The sequence below is a fragment of the Eschrichtius robustus genome, chromosome 15 (assembly GCF_028021215.1).
Source record: "Eschrichtius robustus isolate mEscRob2 chromosome 15, mEscRob2.pri, whole genome shotgun sequence".
Lineage (NCBI taxonomy): Eukaryota > Metazoa > Chordata > Mammalia > Artiodactyla > Eschrichtiidae > Eschrichtius > Eschrichtius robustus.
The window spans coordinates 80,291,184-80,313,254 of NC_090838.1; the positions used below are offsets into that span (position 1 = coordinate 80,291,184).

General features: G+C 36.3%; 1 protein-coding gene across 1 annotated transcript in view; it reads left to right on the forward strand.

The window, feature by feature from the left end:
* DNAH6 (dynein axonemal heavy chain 6) overlaps positions 1–22,071 on the forward strand; it is a 297,879-nt gene that overhangs the window by 88,317 nt on the left and 187,491 nt on the right. Inside the window, exons 16-18 of the mRNA XM_068564239.1 lie at positions 1,141–1,269; positions 11,938–12,051; positions 15,521–15,664. Of these exons, the coding sequence (XP_068420340.1) occupies positions 1,141–1,269; positions 11,938–12,051; positions 15,521–15,664 (387 nt within the window). The remainder of the gene's footprint in view (positions 1–1,140; positions 1,270–11,937; positions 12,052–15,520; positions 15,665–22,071) is intronic.

The following is a 22,071-nucleotide window of genomic DNA, read 5'->3' on the forward strand; positions in this document are numbered from 1 at the left end:
GGTTGCCTATCTCCACTTCATTTAGTTGTTTTTCTGGGGTTTTATCTTGTTCCTTCATCTGGTACATATCCTCTGCCTTTTCATTTTGTCTGTCTTTCTGTGAATGTGGTTTTCGTTCCATAGGCTGCAGAATTGTAGTTCTTCTTGCTTCTGCTGTCTGCCCTCTGGTGGATGAGGCTATCTCTGTTTTTACTTTTGTATTGAAGTATTTTTGTATTTTTGCACAGAGAAAGCTGTACATAACTGTAATAAATGTACAGCTCAGTGAGTTATCAGAAAGTGAACACATCCATGTGTCCACTGCTGAGGTCAAGAACTATTGCTATCCTTAGTGTCTCCCCTAGTCACTAACCCTTCCTTCCTCTCCAAAGGCAGCCACTACCCTGAATTCTAAAGCCATAAATTGGTTTTGCCTGTTTATGAACTTCAATTAAATAGAATCATACCTTTATTGTAAATTGTAATCATTCCCTTTTTTTTTTTTTTGGCTGCATTGGGTCTTCATTGCTGCATGCAGGCTTTCTCTAGTTTCAGCGAGCAGGGACTACTCTTCACTGTGGTGTGCAGGCTTCTCATTGTGGTGGCTTCTCTTGTTGAGGAGCATGGGCCCTAGGCACACAGGCTCAGTAGTTGTGGCCCATGGGCTTAGTTGCTCTGTGGCATCCGGGATCTTCCTGGACCAGGGATCGAACCTGTGTCCCCTGCATTGGCAGGCAGATTCTTAACCACTGAGCCACTAGGAAAGCCCCATAAATTGTAATCATTCCTTTATTGTAAAATGATAATTTTCCTTATATCATATTTTCTTCTTTCTTTTCCATATTGTATTCACCTCTCCTTACCTGAAGTCACGTTAGCTGAAACAAATGTAATAAATGAAAACAGATGAGGGAAAATGTATTAGGTAGTCTTTAAAAGCAATATTATCCCCAAGCTACTTCTTTATACATTTCTGTAATTTTTACAATGTATATGCATTGCTTTAAATTCAAAAAAGCAATCATTTTAATATATTTTCTAAAAATTAGATTGAAAAGAGAATTAGAAGACTTTTTTTGAAAACGTTTATTAATTCATTTAATTTGATGGTATACATCAAAAAATAGGAATGAGTAATCAAAACCTATCTTAATTTTACAGGATCCACAGATTTTGGATATTAATGCTGACCAAGACAAAGTACATGTCATGTTGAATGATCTGCAGTCAGTTCTAGATGATCTTCAAAAACGTGCATTTCAATATAAATCCTATCAGAAGAATTTTAAGGTAATGACAGCTCTACACATCTGTTTCTAAAATATGTGCATAGAAATGGCATTGATGCATACGCATTTTCAATAATGTGACTGTAAATATTCAATGTTTGGACACCTATGTGCTAGTCGCTGTGCTGGAACAATCTGAAATACAAAATATGACGTGTTCTCTGCCTTTGAAGTGTTTAAAGATTAGTACACATGTGAGATAAAATATCTTTCTCATTAAAAAGTAATTATGAATTATAGACAAACCCTCAGACCAGGGACTGTAGTTTCTATGTTAAAATGTATGTGAATTTTTAAATGTGGTCAATTAAAACCCCTCTATTCTTTCTTAAATAATATTCAAGTTTCTTTTACATTCATGTGTGTATTATGATTCCATCAATATTGCCTAATTTGCCCTGGTTTGATGTGCCAGTTTGATGAAAGAAGAGAATTTGGCTAAGCCAGGGCAAAGATGGATCCAAAAAGGGTAGGTATAAAAAGCTAAAAGATATGCCTCAAAAAAATGAAGAGAAATGAATGAGAGATATAAGTGCTCTGAACAGCTATTAGAGAGACCAAAAAGAAAAGAAAATAGAAAAGATTCCTAGGATCAAAACCAGAGGGCCACCAGCAATGAGGGAAGGGTTAATCAGTTCCCCAAAAGTTTCAGAGGAGTGCATGGACCTCACATGGGGATGCACCTATCTCTTCCATAGCCCCAAATGGATGGCCAGAAAGTGGTCTGAGGGCTCTGAGTGTCCACTCCAGATCCCAGTGCTTGGTGGAGCAACCTGCAAAATAATGACCTGGCACTAGACAATGCAACTGGTACAATACTTGAGGCAGGAGGTTTGTGCATGAGAGAATTATGCAGTAGGAAGGGAGCTGTGGCGGAAATATTGCTTGATAAAAGGCTATAACTAGGACTTCCCTGGTGGCGCAGTGGTTAAGAATCCGCCTGCCAATGCAGGGGACACGGGTTCGAGCCCTGGTCTGGGAAGATCCCACATGCCGTGGAGCAACTGGGCCCGTGAACCACAACTACTGAGCCTGCGTGTCTGGAGCCTGTGCTCTGCAACAAGAGAGGCCGCGATAGTGAGAGGCCTGCGCACCGCGATGAAGAATGGCCCCCGCTTGCCGCAACTAGAGAAAGTCCTCGCACAGAAACGAAGACCCAACACAGCCAAAATAACTTAATTAATTAACTTTTTTTAAAAAAGGCTATAACTAACAGGTGGGCACTCTTGGGTCAGAAAGAATAGCATTGCTTGAGCCAGAGCCTTAAATAGAACTGTGTCTCCCTCCTTCCACGTTCCACATCTATACTTTACGATCCTTTAGGATCACCTCATATCAACCTTCCTCTGCAGCTCTCAGTCATTAGAAAGATAGGAGTGAAGGCCTAACTGGCCTAGGAAATCATCTCTAATTCTTAATGAAGTCAAGGCTAGATCCCTAATGTCAGGGTAATGCTAGCCTTGTAAAATGAGTTTGGAAGTGTTCCCACCTCTTCGATTTTTTTGGAAAAGTTTGCGAAATATTGGTGTTAATTCTTTTTTCTCCCCCCAAATGTTTGGTAAAATTTACCAGTGAAGTCATCTGGTCCTGGGCTTTTCTGTGCTGGGAGGTTTTTGATTATTCATTCAATCTCCTTACTCCTTATTGGTCTGTTCAGATTTTCTATTTCTTCCTGATTCAGTCTTGGTGGGCAATATGTTTCTAGCAATTAATGCATTTCTTCAAAGGTATACAATTTATTGGCATATACTTATTCAGAGGAGTCTCTTATGATCATATGTATTTCTGAGATGTAAGGGTTTTTTTTAGCATCTTTATTGGAGTATAATTACTTTACAGTGGTGTGTTAGTTTCTGCTGTAAAACAAAGTGAATCAGCTATACATATATCCCCATATCCCCTCCCTCTTGCCTCTCCCTCCCACGCTCCCTATCCCACCCCTCTAGGTAGACAAAAAGTACCGAGCTGATCTCCCTGTGCTATGTGGCTGCTTCCCACTAGCTATTTCTTTTACATTTGTTAGTGTATATATGTCCATGCCACTCTCTCACTTCGTCCCAGCTTACTCTTACCCCTCCCCGTGTCCACAAGTCCATTCTCTATGTCTGTGTCTTTATTCCTGTCTGCCCCTAGGTTCTTCAAAACCCAACCCTTTTTTTTTTTTTTTTTTTTTTTTAGAGTCCATATATATGTGTTAGCATACGGTATTTGTTTTTCTCTTTCTGACTTACTTCACTCTGTATGACAGTCTCTAGGTCCATCCACCTCACTACAAATAACTCAATTTTGTTTCTTTTTATGCCTGAGTAATATTCCATTGTATATATGTGTCACAACTTCTTTATCCATTCATCTGTCGAAGGACACTTAGGTTACTTCCATGTCATGGCTATTGTAAATAGAGCTGCAATGAACATTGTGGTACATGACTCTTTTTGAATTATGGTTTTCTCAGGGTATATGCCCAGTAGTGGCATTACTGGGTCGTACAGTAGTTCTACTCTTAGATTTTAAGGAACCTCCATACTGTTCTCCATAGTGGCTGTATCAATTTACATTCCCACCAACAGTGCAAGAGGGTTCCCTTTTCTCCACACCTTCTCCAGCATTTATTTGTAGATTTTTGATGATGGCCATTCTGACCGGTGTGAGGTGATTCCACACTGTACTTTTGATTTGAATTTCTCTAATGATTACTGATGTTGAGCATCCTTTCATGTGTTTGTTGGCAATCTGTATATCTTCTTTGGAGAAATGTCTATTTAGGTCTTCTGCCCATTTTTGGATTGGGTTGTTTGTTTTTTGATATTGAGCTGCATGAATTGCTTGTATATTTTGGAGATTAATCCTTTGTCAGTTGCTGCATTTGCAAATAGTTTCACCCATTCTGAGGGTTGTCTGTTGTCTTGTTTATGGTTTCCTTTGCTGTGCAAAAGCTTTTAAGTTTCCTTAGGTCCCATTTCTTTATTTTTGTTTTTATTTCCATTTCTCTAGGAGATGGGTCAAAAAGGATCTTGCTGTGATTTATGTCATAAAGTGGTCTGCCTATGTTTTCCTCTAAGAGTTTGATAGTGTCTGGCCTTACATTTAACTCTTTCATCTATTTTGAGTTTATTTTTGTGTATGGTGTTAGGGAGTGTTCACATTTCATTCTTTTACATGTAGCTGTCCAGTTTTCCCAGCACCACTTATTGAAGAGGCTGTCTTTTCTCCATTGTATATCCTTGCCTCCTTTATCAAAGATAAGGTGACTATATGTGCGTGGGTTTATCTCTGGGCTTTCTATCCTGTTCCATTGATCTATATTTCTGTTTTTTTGCCAGTACCATACTGTCTTGATTACTGTAGCTTTGTAGTATAGTCTGAAGTCTGGGAGGCTGCTTCTTCCAGCTCCGTTTTTCTTTCTCAGGATTGCTTTGGCTATTTGGGATCATTTTTGTTTCCATACATATTGTGAAATTTTTGGTTCTAGTTCTGTGAAAAATGCCATTAGTAGTTTGATGGGGATTCCACTGAATCTGTTCGTTGCTTTGGGTAGTACAGTCATTTTCACAATGTTGATTCTTCCAATCCAAGAACATGGTATATCTCTCCATCTGTTTGTATCATCTTGAATTTCTTTCATCAGTGTCTTATAGTTTTCTGCATACAGGTCTTTTGTCTCCTTAGGTAGGTTTATTCCTAGGTATTTTTTTCTTTTTGTTGCAATGGTAAATGGGAATGTTTCCTTCATTTCTCTTTCAGATTTTTCATCATTGGTGTATAGGAATGTAAGAGATTTCTGTGCATTAGTTTTGTATCCTGCTACTTTACCAAATTCATTTATTAGCTCTAGTAGTTTTCTGGTAGCATCTTTAGGATTCTCTATGTATAGTATCATGTCATCTGCAAACAGTGACAGCTTTACTTCTTCTTTTCCAATTTGGATTCCTTTTATTTCTTTTTCTTCTCTGATTGCTGTGGCTAAAACTTCCAAAAAGATGTTGAATAATAGTGGTGAGAGTGGACAACCTTGTCTTTTTGCTGATCTTAGTGGAAATGGTTTCAGTTTTTCACCATTGAGAACGATGTTGGTTGTGGGTTTGTCATATCTGGCCTTTATTATGTTGAGGTAAGTTACCTATGCCTACTTTCTGGAGGGTTTTTATCATAAATGGATGTTCAATTTTGTTGAAATCTTTTTCTGCATCTATTGAGATGATCATATGGTTTTTATTCTTCAATTTGTTAATATGGTTTATCACATTGTTGATTTGCATATATTGATGAATCCTTTCATTCCTGGGATAAACCCTACTTGATCGTGGTGTATGATCCTTTTAATGTGCTGTTAGATTCTGTTTGCTAGTATTTTGTTGAGGAATTTTGCATTTATGTTCATCAGTGATATTGGCCTGTAATTTTCTTTTTTTGTGACATTTTGTCTGCTTTTGGTATCAGGGTGATGGTGGCATCATCGAATGAGTTTGGGAGTGTTCCTCCCTCTGCTATAATTTGGAAGAGTTTGAGAAAGACAGGTGTTAGCTCTTCTCTAAATGTTTGATAGAATTTGCCTGTGAAGCCATCTGGTCCTGGGCTTTTGTTTGTTGGAAGATTTTTAATCAGTTTCAATTTCAGTGCTTGTGATTGGTCTGTTTATATTTTCTATTTCTTCCTGGTTCAGTCTCAGAAGGTTGTGCTTTTGTAAGAATTTGTCCATTTCTTCCAGGTTGTCCATTTTATTGGCATATAGTTGCTTGTAGTAATCTCTCATGATCCTTTGTATTTCTGCAGTGTCAGTTGTTGCTTCTCCTTTGTCATTTCTAATTCTATTGATTTGAGTCTTCTCCCTTTTTTTCTTGATGAGTGTGGCTAATGGTTTATCAATTTTGTTTATCTTTTCAAAGAAACAGCTTTTAGATTTATTGATCTTTGCTATCATTTCCTTCATTTCTTTTTCATTTATTTCTGATCTGATCTTTATGATTTCTTTCCTTCTGCTAACTTTGGCTTTCGTTTGTTCTTCTTTCTCTAGTTCCTTTAGGTATAAGGTTAGGTTGTTTATTTGAGGTTTTTCTTGTTTCTTGAGGTAGGATTGTATTGCTATAAACTTCCCTCTTAGAACTGCTTTCACTGCATACCATAGGTTTTGGGTCATCATGTTTTCATTGTCATTTGTTTCTAGGTATTTTTTGATTGCCTCTTTGATTTCTTCAGTGATCTCTTGTGTATTTAGTCGTGTATTGTTTACCCTCCATGGGTTTGTATTTTTTACAGATTTTTTTCCTGTAATTGATATCGAGTCTCATAGTTTTGTGGTCAGAAAAGATCCTTGATATGATTTCAATTGTCTTAAATTTTCCAAGGCTTGATTTGTGACCCAAGGTATGATCTATCCTGGAGAATGTTCCATGAGCACTTGAGAAGAAAGTGTATTGTTTTGTTTTTGGATGGAATGTCCTATAAATATCAATTAAGTCCATCTTTTTTTTTTAGTTAATTAATATATTTATTTATTTATTTTTGGCTGTGTTGGGCCTTCGTTTCTGTGCGAGGGCTTTCTCTAGTTGTGGCAAGTTGTGGCCACTCTTCATCGCGGTGCGCGAGCCTTTCACTATCACAGCCTCTCTTTTTGCAGAGCACAGGCTCCAGACACGCAGGCTCAGTAGTTGTGGCTCATGGGCCTAGTTGCTCCACAGCATGTGGGATCTTCCCAGACCAGGGCTCGAACCCGTGTCCCCTGCATTAGCAGGCAGATTCTCAACCACTGCGCCACCAGGAAAGCCCCAAATCCATCTTTTTAAATGTGTCCTTTAAAGCTTGTGTTTCTTTATTTATTTTCATTTTGGATTATCTGTCCATTGGTGAAAGTGGGGTGTTAAAGTCCACTACCATCATTGTGTTACTGTCGATTTCCCCTTTTATGGCTGTTAGCGTTTGCCTTGTGTATTGAGTTGCTCCTATGTTGGCTGCATAAATATTTACAATTGTTATATCTTCTTCTTGGATTGATCCCTTGATCATTATGTAGTGTCCTTCTTTGTCTCTTGTAATAGTCTTTATTTTAAAGTCTATTTTCTCTGATATGAGAATTGCTACTCCAGCTTTATTTTCACTTCCATTTGCATGGAATGTCTTCTTCCATTCCCTCACTTTCAGTTGGTATGTGTCCCTAGGTCTGACGTGGGTCTCTTGTAGACAGCATATATACAGGTCTTGTTTTTGTATCCATTCAGCCAGTCTATGTCTTTTGGTTGGAGCATTTAATCCATTTACATTTAAGGTATTTATAGAAGTGTATGTTCCTATTACCATTTTCTTAATTGTTTTGGGTTTGTTATTGTAGGTCTTTTCCTTCTCTTGTGTTTCTTGCCCAGAGAAGTTCCTTTAGCATTTGTTGTAAAGCTGGTTTGGTGGTGCTGAATTCTCTTAGCTTTTGCTTGTCTGTAAAGGTCTTAATTTCTCCATTGAATCTGAATGAGATCCTTGCTGGGTAGAGTAATCTTGGTTGTAGGTTTTTCCCTTTCATCATTTTAAATATGTCCTGCCACTCTCTTTTGACTTGCAGAGTTTCTGATGAAAGATTAGCTGTTAACCTTATAGGGATTCCCTTGTATGTTATTTGTTGTTTTTCCCTTGCTGCTTTTAATATTTTTCTTTGTATTTAATTTTTGATAGTTTGATTAATATGTGCCTTGGTGTGTTTCTCCTTGGATTTATCCTTTATGGGACTCTCTGCACTTCCTGGACTTGACTGACTATTTTCTTTCCCATATTAAGGAAGTTTCAACTCTAATCTCTTCAAATGTTTTCTCAGTCCCTTTTTTTTTTCCTCTTCTTCTTCTGGGACCCTTATAATTCGCATGTTGATGCATTTAATGTTGTCCCAGAGGTCTCTGAGACTGTTCTCAATTCTTTTCATTCTTTTTTCTTTATTCTGCTCTACAGTAGTTATTTCCACTATTTTATCTTCCAGGTCACTTATCCATTCTTCTGCCTCAGTTATTCTGCTATTGATTCCTTCTAGAGAATTTTTAATTTCATTTATTGTGTTGTTCATCGGTCTCTGTTTGCTCTTTAGTTTTTCTAAGTCCTTGTTAAACCTTTCTTTTATTTTCTCCATTCTATTTCCAAGACTTTGGATCATCTTTACTATTTTTACTCTGAATTCTTTTTCGGGTAGACTGCCTATTTCCTCTTCATTTGTTTGGTCTGGTGGGGTTTTATCTTGCTCCTTCAACTGCTGTGTATTTCTCTCTCTTCTCATTTTGCTTAACTTACTGCATTTGGGGTCTCCTTTTCACAGGCTGCTGGTTCGTAGTTCCCATTGTTTTTGGTGTCTTCCCCCAGTGGGTAAGGTTGGTTCAGTCGGCTGTGTAGGCTTCCTGGTGGAGGGGACTGGTGCATGTGTTCTGGTGGATGAGGCTGGATCTTGTCTTTCTGGTGAGCAGGACCATGTCCTGTTGTGTGTTTTGGGGTGTCTGTGAACTTACTATGATTTTAGGCAGCCTCTCTGCTAATGGGTGGTGTTGTGTTCCTGTCTTGCTAGTTGTTTGGCATTGGGTGTCCAGCACTGGAGCTTGCTGGTCATTGAGTGGAGCTGGTTCTTAGCATTGAGACAGAGATCTCTGGGAGCGCTCTTGCTGACTGATATTACATGGGGCCGGGAGGTCTCTGGTGGTCCAGTGTTCTGACTCGGCTCTCCCACCGCAGAGCCTCATGCCTGACACCCAGCCAGAGGACCAAGAGCCTGTCAGCCACCCGGCTCAGAAGAAAATGGAGAAAAGAAAGAAAGAAAGAAAGAAAAATAAAATAAAATAAAATAATGTTATTAAAATAAAAATTTTTTTTCAATTATTAAAATTTTTAAAATTAAATAAAGAAAGAAGAGAGCAACCAAAGCAGTAAACAAATCCACCTATGAAAAGAAGCACTAAAACCTATACTAAAGAAAAAAATAAAAGTCAAACAGACAGAACCCTAGGACAAATGGTAAAAGCAAACCTATACAGACTAAATCTCCAAAGCGTACAGATACACACTCACAAAAAGAGAAAATGGAAAAAATATATATGTATGAAAAACAAAGGAAGAGAGCAACCAAATCAATAAACAAATCTAATGATAGTAAGCTCTATATACTAAACTAAGATAAACATAAAACCAGAAATAAATTAGATGCAGAAAGCAAACCCCAAGTCTACATTTGCTCTCAAAGTCCACTGCCTCAAATATGGGATGATTTGTTATTTATTCAGGTATTCCACAAATGCAGCGTACATCAAGTTGATTGTGGAGATTTAATCCACTGCTCCTGAGGCTGCATGGAGAAATTTCCCTTTCTCTTCTTTGTTCCCACAGCTCCTGGGGTTCAGTTTTGGATTTGGCCCCACCTCTGCATGTAGGTCGCCCTCTGGCATCTGTTCTTTGCCCAGACAGGAGGAGGTTAAAGGAGCGGCTGATTAGGGGGCTGTGGCTCACTCAGGCCTGCGGGAGGGAGGGGTACAGAATGCAGGGCAAGCCTGTGGTGGCAGAGGCCTGCCTGACCTTGCACCAGCCTGAGGCATGCCATGTGTTCTCCCGGGGAAGTTGTCCCTTGATCACGGGACCCTGGCAGTGGTGGGTTGCACAGGCTCCCAGGAGGGGAGGTGTGGATAGTGACCTGTTCTTGCACACAGGCTTCTTGGTGGCTGCAGCAGCAGCCCTAGCGTTTCATGCCCGTCTCTGGGGTCCGCATTGATAGCCGCAGCTCTTGCCCGTCTCTGGAGCTCATTTAGGCAGTTCTTTGAATCCCCTCTCCTCGTGCACCCCAAAACAATGGTCTCTTGCATCTTAGGTAGTTCCAGACTTTTTCCCAGACTCCCTCCTGGCTAGCTGTGGCACACTAGCCCCCTTCAGCCTGTGTTCATGCAGCCAACCCCTGTCCTCTCCCTGGGATCTGATCCTGAAAGCCCAAGCCTCAGCTCCCAGCCCCCACCCACCCCAGCGTGTGAGCAGACAAACCTCTCAGGCTGGTGAGTGCTGGTCAGCACTGATCCTCTGTGCAGAAATCTCTCCACTTTGGCCTCTGCACTCCTGTTGCTGTGCTCTCCTCTGTGACTCCAAAGCTTCCTCCCATCCCACGCCCCGTCTCCACCAGTGAAGGGGTTTCCTAGTGTGTGGAAACTTTTCCTCCTTCACAGCTCCCTCCCAGAGGTGCAGGTCCCGTCCCAATTCTTTTGTCTCTGTTTTGTCTTTTTTCTTTTGCCCTACCCGGGTACGTGAGGAGTTTCTTGCCTTTTGGGAAGTCCGATGTCTTCTGCCAGTGTTCAGTAGGTGTTTTGTATGAGTTGTTCCACATGTAGATGTATTTTTGATGTATTTGTGGGGAGGAAGGTGACCTGCACGTCTTACTCCTCTGCCATCTTGAAGGTCCCCCTGAGGTGTAAATTTTAATGTCTCCTCTTTCATTTCTGATTTTATTTCCTTGAATCATCTCTATTTTTTTCTTAGTCTAGCTAAAGGTTTGTTTATCTTTCCAGAAAAAAAAGCTCTTAGTTTCATTGATCTTTTCTATTGCTTTTCTGTTCTCTATTTTTTTTTTCCACTCTGATCCTTGTTATTTCCTTTCTTCTGCTAACTCTGGGCTTAGCTTTTTCTCCTTTTCTAGCTCTTTGTTGTGTAAAGTCAAGTTGTTTATTTGAGATCTTTCTATTTTCTTAATATATCCATTTATTACTATAAACTTCCTTCTCAGAACTACTTTTCCAGCATCTCATAGGTTTTGGTGTGCTGTGTTTCCATTTTCATTTGTTTCAAGATATTTATTTTTATTTCCCTTTGATTTCCTCTGTAACGCATTGGTTGTTCAGGAGTGTGGTGTTTAGTTTCCAAATATTTGTAAAATTTCCAGCTTTCCTCTTGTTGTTGATTTCTATTTTCATACCATTGTGGCTGGAAAAGATAATATGATTTCAGACTTCTTAAACTTGTTAAGATTTGTTTTGTGGCCTATCATATGATCTATCCTGGGGAATGTTCTGCATGCACTTGAAAAGAATGTGTATTTTGCTGCTGTTGTATGGAATGTTTAAAGCCCCAGCTTATCGCAAAGCTCACAGTTTCTATGCAACCAACTTCCTGGAGATTTTCCCACCTCCAAGGCATGAAAACAGCTTCTTCAGATTTTCTTGTAACCTTTCTCTGTCTAGGGTTCATATACAGTCCACTGGGTTAGAAATAGGTGAGAAACTAGGCTGTTCGCTCCATCTCTAATCTCCCCATTCCCTCCACCAACTACCACACAAACATTCTCTCCCTCTTCTATCATCTAAGATATAAGCCCTAAAGGATATCATTGCCTCTAAAGACTCATCTGTTTACCCAATAGACCAGACAGGTATATACATGTATGATCCAACTTGAGAAAGAATGCCCTTAGCATTCTTGTAATATTTGTGTCTTTGGAAAATTTCTAAGTTCTAAGGAAATATAAAGAATTATATTTTGTCACTCAAATAGAAATCTGAATATACATGGGGTTTTGTGATTTGTTTTTTCATTGTTTCTGTCTCTCCTTTTCGTTTCCCATTTAGGTCCCACCCATATTCTGCTAAGGTGTCACTGTATCAAAAATTACTAATAGGAAGATAACATAAGATGTCTATATCAGAAAATTAAATAGTACATTTTGCTTATTATATTTTAAAAGGTAGAAGTGTCCAAGTTTGAAGCTTTGGAAGAAGTTAGTGCTGAATTGAAGCTCAAACAATTGCTCTGGGATTCTTTATCTGAATGGGATCAACTCCAACAAGAATGGTTAAAGGTAAAAAATAAAATAAAAAAACCCTCTCAATTCTTAAATCATTTTTGTATTATTTAACCTTAGAATACTAATAGTATGAATTATAGTTTTTTTAAAAAATAAGCTGGTATATTCTTAATTTCAGTAAAACATGCAATGTTATTTTATGGGAATTATTATCAGCTTTCTGGTGAAATGCACAAAGGTCTTTCTGCCACACAAGTCTTTAAGTACCACAGAGAAGACTACATTATTGTAAGGCAGGTTTCTCAGGTCCTCCAAATAAGATAGCTAAATGAAGGAAGCATCAAAGGACCTCACTGCATGGCATTTAACTTCTTTGTGGTTTCTGAACACAATGTTGTCCCGACACACTACAGCCAAGTGTTATTAAGGATTGTAGGATTTTATTCGTGATCTACACACATTAGATTTCTGTTAGCCTAGGTTCTGTTCTTACTGTCCTTTTTTTTTTTTTTTTTTTTAAAAAAAAAAGCCATTTTGTTCCCTGTGATAGAATAGAATCCCAGTAATGAGATCCAGGATCTTCCCTTGAGAGCTCAATAGTAAATTCTAGTAATAGTAAATTAGGGAGCCAGGTATCATAGGGCTTGGTTTTTAGGGTCTACCCTTGTGTTCAAACCTTAACAAATGTCAACCCTCTAGGAGGCAGAATAGATGACCATCTGTTCTTTCAAGTGTGATATGGACATGTTAGAAATACCATCAACTTCACAAATATTGTTTTACACTTGCTTGTTCAGCTTCCCTATGCTGGTGCCTATAATTAGAAGTCATATATCTGGGCACAGTGACACAAGAATGTTTCCCAGATAATGTTCTAGGTACAGTGGATACCAGTGGAGAATAAAAAGGACAAAGTCCAAACCCTCACAGAATTTACCTTTTGGTGGAGAAAGTGGAAAACAAGCAAACATATATATACTATTATATCAGAGAATTTTAAGTGCTTTTGTATAACTCATTTATCACTTTTCTCAGAAGTAGAAAATGCTCCTGAATAGTAAAGAAGAAGCTTAGAGAGTTTTCTGATTACCACCATAGATTAGAGCAGTAGCTTCTAAAATGGGACAAATTTACCATAGGAAGTATACAAAAAGACCCATTAGGGAGCAAAAAGAAAATGTTGAATCCAGAAAAAAAAAAATGAATGTTTATAAATTTTCTTTTTTTAAAATTGAGGCATATTTGACATGTTAGTTTCAGGTGTAAAATATAATGATCCAATATTCCTGTATATTGCACAATGATCACCACAATAAGTTTAGTTAACATTTGTTGCCACACATAGTTACAAAATTTTTTTTCTTATGAGAACATTCAAGATCTATTCTCTTAGCAGCTTTCAAATATGCAATACAGTGTTATTAACTATAGTCACCATGCTGTACATTACATTCCCATGATTTATTTATTTTATAACTGGAAGTTTGTACCTTTTGACCTCCTTCACTTATTTCACGCACCCACCCCCTCTGGAAACTACCAATTTGTTCTGTTTTAGTTGTTTTGTTTTGTTTTGTTTTGTTTTAGGTTCTACATATGAGTTATTTTGTTGTTTTGTTTGCTTTTGGATTCCACATACAAGTGAGGTCATATGGTATTTGTCTTTCTTTGTCTGACTTATATCACTTTACATAAAGCCTTCATGGTCCATCCATGTTGTCGAAAATGACAAGGTTTCATTCTTTTTATGGCTGAATAATAGTCTATTGTATACATATACTACATTTTCTTCGTCCATTCATCCATTGATGGACACTTAGGTTGTTTCCATTTCTTGGCTATTGTAAATAATGCTGCTATGAACTTGGGTGTCTGTATATCTTTTTGAATCAGTGTTTTTGTTTTCTTAGGATAAATAATCAGAAATGGAATTGCTGAATCATATGGTAGTTCTATTTTTAATTTTTTGAGGAATCTTAATACTGTTTTCCATATGGCTGTTGTGCCAATTTACATTTCTGCCAGCAATGCACAAGTGTTCCTTTTTCTCCACACCTTTGCCAACACTGGTTCTATTTTGTCTTTCTGATACTAACCATTCTAACAGGAGTGAGGTGGTATTTCATTGTGGTTTTGATTTTAATTTCCCAATGATTAGTGATGTTGAGCATTTTTTCATGTACCTGTTGGACATCTGTTATGTCTTCTTTGGAAAAAATGTCTATTCAGATCCTCTGCCCTCTTTTTAATGAGGTTGTTTTTCTGTTATTTAGTTCTTTATATATTCTGGATATTAACCGCTTATCAGATATATAATTTGCAAATATTTTCTCCCATTAAGTATAGTTTTCCTTTTCATTTTGTTCATGCTTTCCTTTGCTGTGCAGAAGCTTTTTAGTTAGATGTAGTTGCTTATTTTACTTTTGTTGCCTTTGCTTTTGGTGTCAAATCCAAAATATTGTTGCCAAGACCCATCTCAAGAAGCTTATTGCCTATATTTTCTTCTAGGAGTTTTTAGGTTTCAGGTCTTAGATTCAAATCTTTAATTCATTTTGAGTTATTTTTGTGTGTGGTCCAGTTTCATTCCTTTGCCTCTAGCTGTCCAATTTTCCCAACACCATTTATTGAGAAGACTGTCCTTCCCCCATTGTATATTCTTGACTCCTTTCTTGTAAATTAATTGACCATATATGTGTGGGTTTATTTTTGGGCTTTCTATTCTGTTCCATTAATCTATGTGTCTGTTTTTGTACCAGTACTATGCTGTTTTGATGACTATAACTTTGGATAGTTGGATAGTCTGAAATCAAGGAGTTGACACCTCCATCTTTTTTATTCTTTCTCAAGATTGCTTTGGCTATTCTGGGTCTTTTGTGGTTCCATACAAATTTTAGGATTGTTTGTTGTATTTCTGTGAAAAATACCGCTGGAATTTTGATAGGGATTGTATTGAATCTGTAGATTTCTTTAGGTGGTATAAACATCTTAACAATATTAATTCTTCCAATCCATGAGCATGGAATATCTTTTCATTTTTACAAATTTTCTATTACCATCAATCCATATGCCCTTCTGACATAATATATGTGTACACTTACATGTTTATGTAACTGAGAAATATATTTATAAATACATGCATACATTGGAGTGTATGTTTAAATCAGTTATATTAAAGGGCTACATGATCAAATAATAGGAGACTACTTGGTGAGACATTTCTAGGTCACAAGAGTAAAAATTAGCTATTTGTAACTTTACAATGGTTGGCCCTCTGGAATAAATTACAGGGATTGCAATACTGCATTTGGTGATATGGGAGAAAAAGACATGAAAGTAATAAACAAACAATGCCTGATATACTATTAGAAATCTTAATAAGTAGAGCCATTTCCAAAATATAGAGTCAACTTGGTTTAACAACATAGCTATCCAAAAATGTGAGTAGAGTAAAAAAATTTTACTATTTCAAGTTTGCCTTTTATCATATGTCTTAACTTCTTTGTTTTCCCCCCAATTTTCATAGTCAAAATTTGACTGCCTGGATCCAGAATTTCTAAACAGTCAAGTTTCTAAATATGCCAAATTTGTGACTCAATTGGAAAAAGGCTTGCCACCCAACAGTGTAGTGCCCCAGCTAAAAAGTAAGGTGGAAAAAATGAAAGAAAAGGTAAGTTTAGTAGAAATTATTTCCAAAACTCCAGGTCAATCAGTTACTACTTGATGCTAATGAGACCAAAGCCAGGAATTCTTCCCTGTTTAAATTAGTCAGCTTTGTAGAGAGAAGAAGCAACAGAAAAATTCAGCTACTGTATTGCAGAGGCATAGACTGCATCCCTCTCTTCAACTGGCCAAATCATGCAATTGAATTGTATGAGAATTCTAGTTGTTTTTCATTCTCACCAGCACTTGTTATCAATAAGGAGTTTATTTATTTGGTTTGGTTTGGTTTTAATTTTAACTGTTCTAATAAATATGTAGTACTGTCTCATAATGGTGATGGTTTACATTTTTCTAATGATTAGTGATGTTGAACATCTTTTCTCATGTCCATTTGCCATCCATCTACTTTCTTTGCTGAAATGTCTGTTTGAATATTAGCCCAATTTTTAATTGAGTTGTTTGTTTTGTTATTAGTGAGTTTTCAGAGTTCTCTTTTTTTTGGAATTTTAAAATCTATATTTTATTTAATTTTTGACATATAGAGAACAGTGTCCATTGGCAACGATGATCCTTGTTCATTCATTCTTCTGTTGACTCTCAAATAGTAATTAAATAGTACTCACAAAGTAATGGTAAAAGAGACTACCAGCTTGAAAATTTGTAACACAAATGATATTTGACACACCAAAAAGTTTTTATACATTTTACACAGCAGAAGTTTTTAGAATTTACATTCTAAAGACATTAGGGTCTAACAATTCATAGAAGAACAGCAAAGGTTTTTTTTAATTTTTATTTTATATTGGAGTATAGTTGATTAGCAGTGTTGTGTTATATAGTCATGATATAAGTCCTTTTTCAAATATGTAACTTGAAAATAGTTTTCCCAGTCAGTGCCTTGTCTTTTTAGTCCCTAGACAGTGACTTTCACAGAACAAAAGGCTTAAATTTGAAAAAAGTCCAAGTAATATTTTTTTCTTTTACAGATTATCTTTTTAGTATAGAATCTAAAAACTTTTGCCAAACCTAAAGGTCACACAGAGTTTCTCCTGTATTTTCTTCTGGAAGCTTTTTAGTGTTCCTTTTTTTTTTAAATTAAAGTATATGATTTATTTTGAGTTATTTACATTTTTACATATGGATATTCAGTTGATCCAGAACCATTATTTGAAAAGAGTATTCTTTCTCCATTGTTTACCTTTGCATCTTTGTCAAAAGTCAGCTGACTATATTTTTTAGTCTGTTTCTGGACTCTCTATTCTGTTTGGTTGTTCTGTAAGTCTATTCTTTCACCAATACCATGCTCTCTTGATAATAACTACAGCTAGTAAGTCTTGAAATCAGGTAGTGTTAAGTTCTCCAACTTGTTCTTCTTTTTCACAATTTTGTCGATTCTAATTCCTTTACCTTTTCATGTAAATGTTAGAATAGCTTATCATATGTATAAAAAATTGCTGGGATTTTAGGTGGACTGTGTCAAATCAATAGGTCAATTTCCAGAGAATTGACATCTTAACAAGATTGAATTTTCTAATCTGTTACCTGCCTATCCCTTTATTTAGTTAGGTCTTCTTTTATTTCTTTTCATTAACATTTTGTAGTTTTCAGTGTACAGATTTTGCACATATTTTGTTAGATTTAAAACTAAGTATTCTCTTATGTTATCTTAAATTTCTTTGTTTTTCATTTCAAATTCTAAGTGTTCATTGCTGGTATGTAGGAATACTATTGACCTTTGTATATTGATCTTATATCCTGTGATCTTAATAAATTCACTTTTTAATTTTAGGAGATTTTTGTACATTATTCAGAATTTTCAACGTAGAAAATGATTTCAACTGTGAATAAAGACAATTTTATTTCTTCCATTACAATCTGTGTGCCTTTTATTTCTTTTTCTTGCCTTGTTGCACTGGCCAGGATTTCCTGTATGATATTGAATAGGAGTGGTGAGAGAAAACATCCTTGTCCTGTTCCGTATCTTAGAGGGGAAATATTCAGTCTCTTTTTAAGTATGATGTTTGTTAGTCAAATTTTTTTATACATGCCCTATATTAAGGTAACAAAGTTTCATAGTTTCCTTAGAGGTTTCTTTTTTTTATCATAAATGGGTGTTGATAATTATCAAATGATTTTTCTATGCCTATGATCATATGGTTTTTCTTCTTTAGTCTATTAACATGGTGAATTACATCTATCAATGGTCAAATGTTGAAGCAGGCTTGAATTCCTGAACTGAACCTCACTTGGGTCATGATGTACTATACTCTTTTATATTGCTGGATTCAAATTACTAATATTATTTGAGGATGTTTTTGTGCCTATATTCATGAGAGACATTGATCTTTAGTTTTCCTTTCTTGTAACATCATTGTGTGGTTATGAGGTAATACTGCCTCATAAAATGATTTGGGGAGTGTTCCTTCCTCTTCTATTTTCTGCAGGAGATTATACAGAATTAGTATTATTTTTCACTTAGATGTTTGGTAGAATTCAAGAGTGAAACTATCTGAGCTTGAAGTTTTCTCTTTTGGAGGGATTTTAACAAAAAAATTGAATTTCATTAATACAATTTGAATTATTCAGGTTATCTATTTCTTCTTGAGGGGACTTTATAGTGTATCTTCCAAGGAAATGGTCCATTTAATCCAAATTGCTGAATTTACTAGACATAGAGTTTATCATAATATTTCCTTATTATCCTTTTAAAGTCTGTGTGATCCATAATGATGTCCCCTTTTTCATTGCTGATATTGGCAATTTGTATTTTCTCCCTTTCTTTCTTGGTTTGTCCTGCTAGTCATTTATCACTTTGACCTTTTCAAAGAGCCAGCTTTGGGGTTGATTGATATTCTTTATAGTTTTTATGTTTTCCATTTCACTGATTTCTCCTCTAATCTTTATTATGTCCTTTCTTCTTCTTGCTTTACATTCAATTATTTATTTCTTCAAACTTTCTTATGGTGGAAGCTTAAGTTGCTGATTTGAAACTTTTCTTCTTTTCTAATATAAGCATTTAATGCTATAAATTTCTGTCTAGTCGCTGCTTTAGCTGAATCTTGTGAATTTTGATATATTGTATTTTTATTTTAATTTAGTTCGAAATATATTTTAATACTCCTGAGACTTCTTATTTGATATATGGCCTATTTAGAAGAATGTTGTTTATTATTAAAATATTTGGGGATTTTCAAGATATCTGTTACTGATTTGAACTTTAATTCTATTATAGTCCAAAAATATACTTTTATGATTTCTGTCCTTTTAATTTGTTGAGATTGGCTTTATGACCCAAAATATGGTCTATTTTGGTACATCTTCTATATACACTTGAGAAGAATGTGTATTCTGCTATTGCTCAGTGAGTCAATTTGGCTGATGGTAGTGTTCAGATCATCTGTATCCTTACTGATTTTCTGCCTACTTGTTCTGTTAGTTACTCAGAGAGGAATGTTGAAATGGCCAACTATAATTGTGCATTTGTCTAATTCCCCTTATGTTACATCAATTTTTGCCTCATTTATTTTTAAATAAACTCTTTATTTTAGGATCATTTTAGACTTTCAGAAAACTTACAACAGAAATATAGAGGTTTCCCATATGCCCTGAATCCAGTTTCCTCTACTGTTAACATATTACATTAGTATGATACATTTGCCACATCTAATGAAACAATGTCACTATATTATTATTAAAGTCCATATTTTATCTGAATTTTCTCATTTTTATCTAATGTCCTTTCTCTGTCCCAGGATCCTTTCCAGGATAAACATTACATTTAGATGTCTTGTCTTCTTAGGCTCCTTTAGACTGTGACAGATTCTCAGACTTTTCTTGTTTATTATGATCTTGATAGTTCTGAGAAATACTAGCCAGGTATTTTATAGAATGTCTGTCAATTTGGGGTTGTCTGGTGTTTTTCTCATGATTAGACTGGGGTTATAGATCCTTGCAAGGAAGACCACAGGGGTAAAGTATTATTATTATCACATCTTATTAAAGATACATGCTATCAACATGACTTTTCACTAATGATATTAAGCTTGATCACATGACTGAAGTAGCATTTTTCCCCACTATAAAATTACTACCCAACTTTCCATACTGTATTCTTTGAAAGGAAGTCTCTATGCAAAGCCTACATTTAAGGGGTGAAGTTATGTTCTCCCTCATTGCTTCCAGCAGTAACATATCCTTTGTCCAGATCTTGGGTTTTAATACCATTTTCCATAAAATGAATCAGAGATCCTTATAGAAATGGCTGATTCTAGGGATGAGTCAGAGAATATACAAGATGAACCTGGAGCATCCTCTGGTGCCAGAAAGTAAGGAAGTCTCAAAAAACAAAATGACGGACAAACCCACAGCCAATATCGTCCTCAATGGTGAAAAACTGAAACCATTTCCACTAAGATCAGGAACAAGACAAGGTTGCCCACTGTCACCACTATTATTCAACATAGTTTTGGAAGTTTTAGCCACAGCAATCAGAGAAGAAAAAGAAATAAAAGGAATCCAAATCAGAAAAGAAGAAGTAAAGCTGTCATTGTTTGCAGATGACATGATACTATACATAGAGAATCTTAAAGATGCTACCAGAAAACTGCTAGAGCTAATCAATGTATTTGGTAAAGTAGCAGGATACAAAATTAATGCACAGAAATCTCTGGCATTCCTATACACTAATGGTGAAAAACCTGAAAGTGAAATTTAGAGAATGCTCCCATTTACCATTGCAACAAAAAGAATAAAACATCTAGGAATAAACCTATCTAAGGAGACAAAATACCTGTATGCAGAAAACTATAAGACACTGATGAAAGAAATTCAAGATGATACAAACAGATGGAGAGATATACCATGTTCTTGGATTGGAAGAATCAACATTGTAAAAATGACTATACTACCCAAAGCAGTCTACAGATTCAATGCAATCCCTATCAAACTACCACTGGCATTTTTCACAGAACTAGATCAAAACATTTCACAATTTGTATGGAAACACAAAAGACCCCGAATAGCCAATGCAATCTTGAGAAAGAAAAAAGGAGCTGGAGGAATCAAGCTCCCTGACTTCAGACTATGCTACAAAGCTACAGTAATCAAGACAGTATGGTACTGGCACAAAAACAGAAATATAGATCAATGGAAGAGGATAGAAAGCCCAGAGATAAACCCACACACATATGGTCACCTTATTTTTGATAAAGGAGGCAAGAATATACAATGGAGAAAAGACAGCCTCTTCAATAAGTGGTGCTGGGAAAACTGGATAGCTACATGTAAAAGAATGAAATTAGAACACTCCCTAACCCCATACACAAAAATAAACTCAAAATGGATTAAAGACCTAAATGTAAGGCCAGACACCATCAAACTCTTAGAGGATAACATAGGCAGAACACTCTATGACATACATCACAGCAAGATCCTTTTTGACCCACCTCCTAGAGAAATGGAAATAAAAACAAAAATAAACAAATGGGACCTAATGAAACTTAAAATCTTTCGCACAGCAAAGGAAACCATAAACAAGATGAAAAGACAACCCTCAGAATGGGAGAAAATATTTGCAAATGAAGCAACTGACAAAGGATTAATCTCCAAAACATACAAGCAACTCTTGCAGCTCACTATCAAAAAAACAAACAACCCAATCCAAAAATGGGCAGAAGACCTAAATAGACATTTCTCCAAAGAGGATATGCAGATTGCCAACAGACACATGAAAGAATGCTCAACATCATTAATCATTAGAGAAATGCAAGTCAAAACTACAATGAGATATCATCTCACACCGGTCAGAATGGCCATCATCAAAAAATCTACAAACAATAAATGCTGGAGAGGGTGTGGAGTAAAGGGAACCCTCTTGCACTGTTGGTGGGAATGTAAATTGATACAGCCACGATGGAGAACTGTATGGAGGTTGCTTAAAAAACTAAAAATAGAACTACTATACTACACAGCAATCCCACTACTGGGCATATACCCTGAGAAAACCATAATTCAAAAAGAGTCATGTACCACAATGTTCATTGCAGCTCTATTTACAATAGCCAGGACATGGAAGCAACCTAAGTGTCCATCAACAGATGAATGGATAAAGAAGATGTGGCACATATATGCAATGGAATATTACTCAGCCATAAAAAGAAACAAAATTGAGTTATTTGTAGTGAGGTGGATGGACCTAGAGTCTGTCATACAGAGTGAAGTAAGTCAGAAAGAGAAAAACAAATACCGTATGCTAACACATATATATGGAATCTAGAAAAAAAAAATGGTCATGAAGAACCTAGGGGCAGGACGGGAATAAAGACGCAGACCTACTAGAGAATGGACTTGAGGATACGGGGAGGGGGAGGGGTAAGCTGGGACAAAGTGAGAGAGTGGCATGGACATATATACACT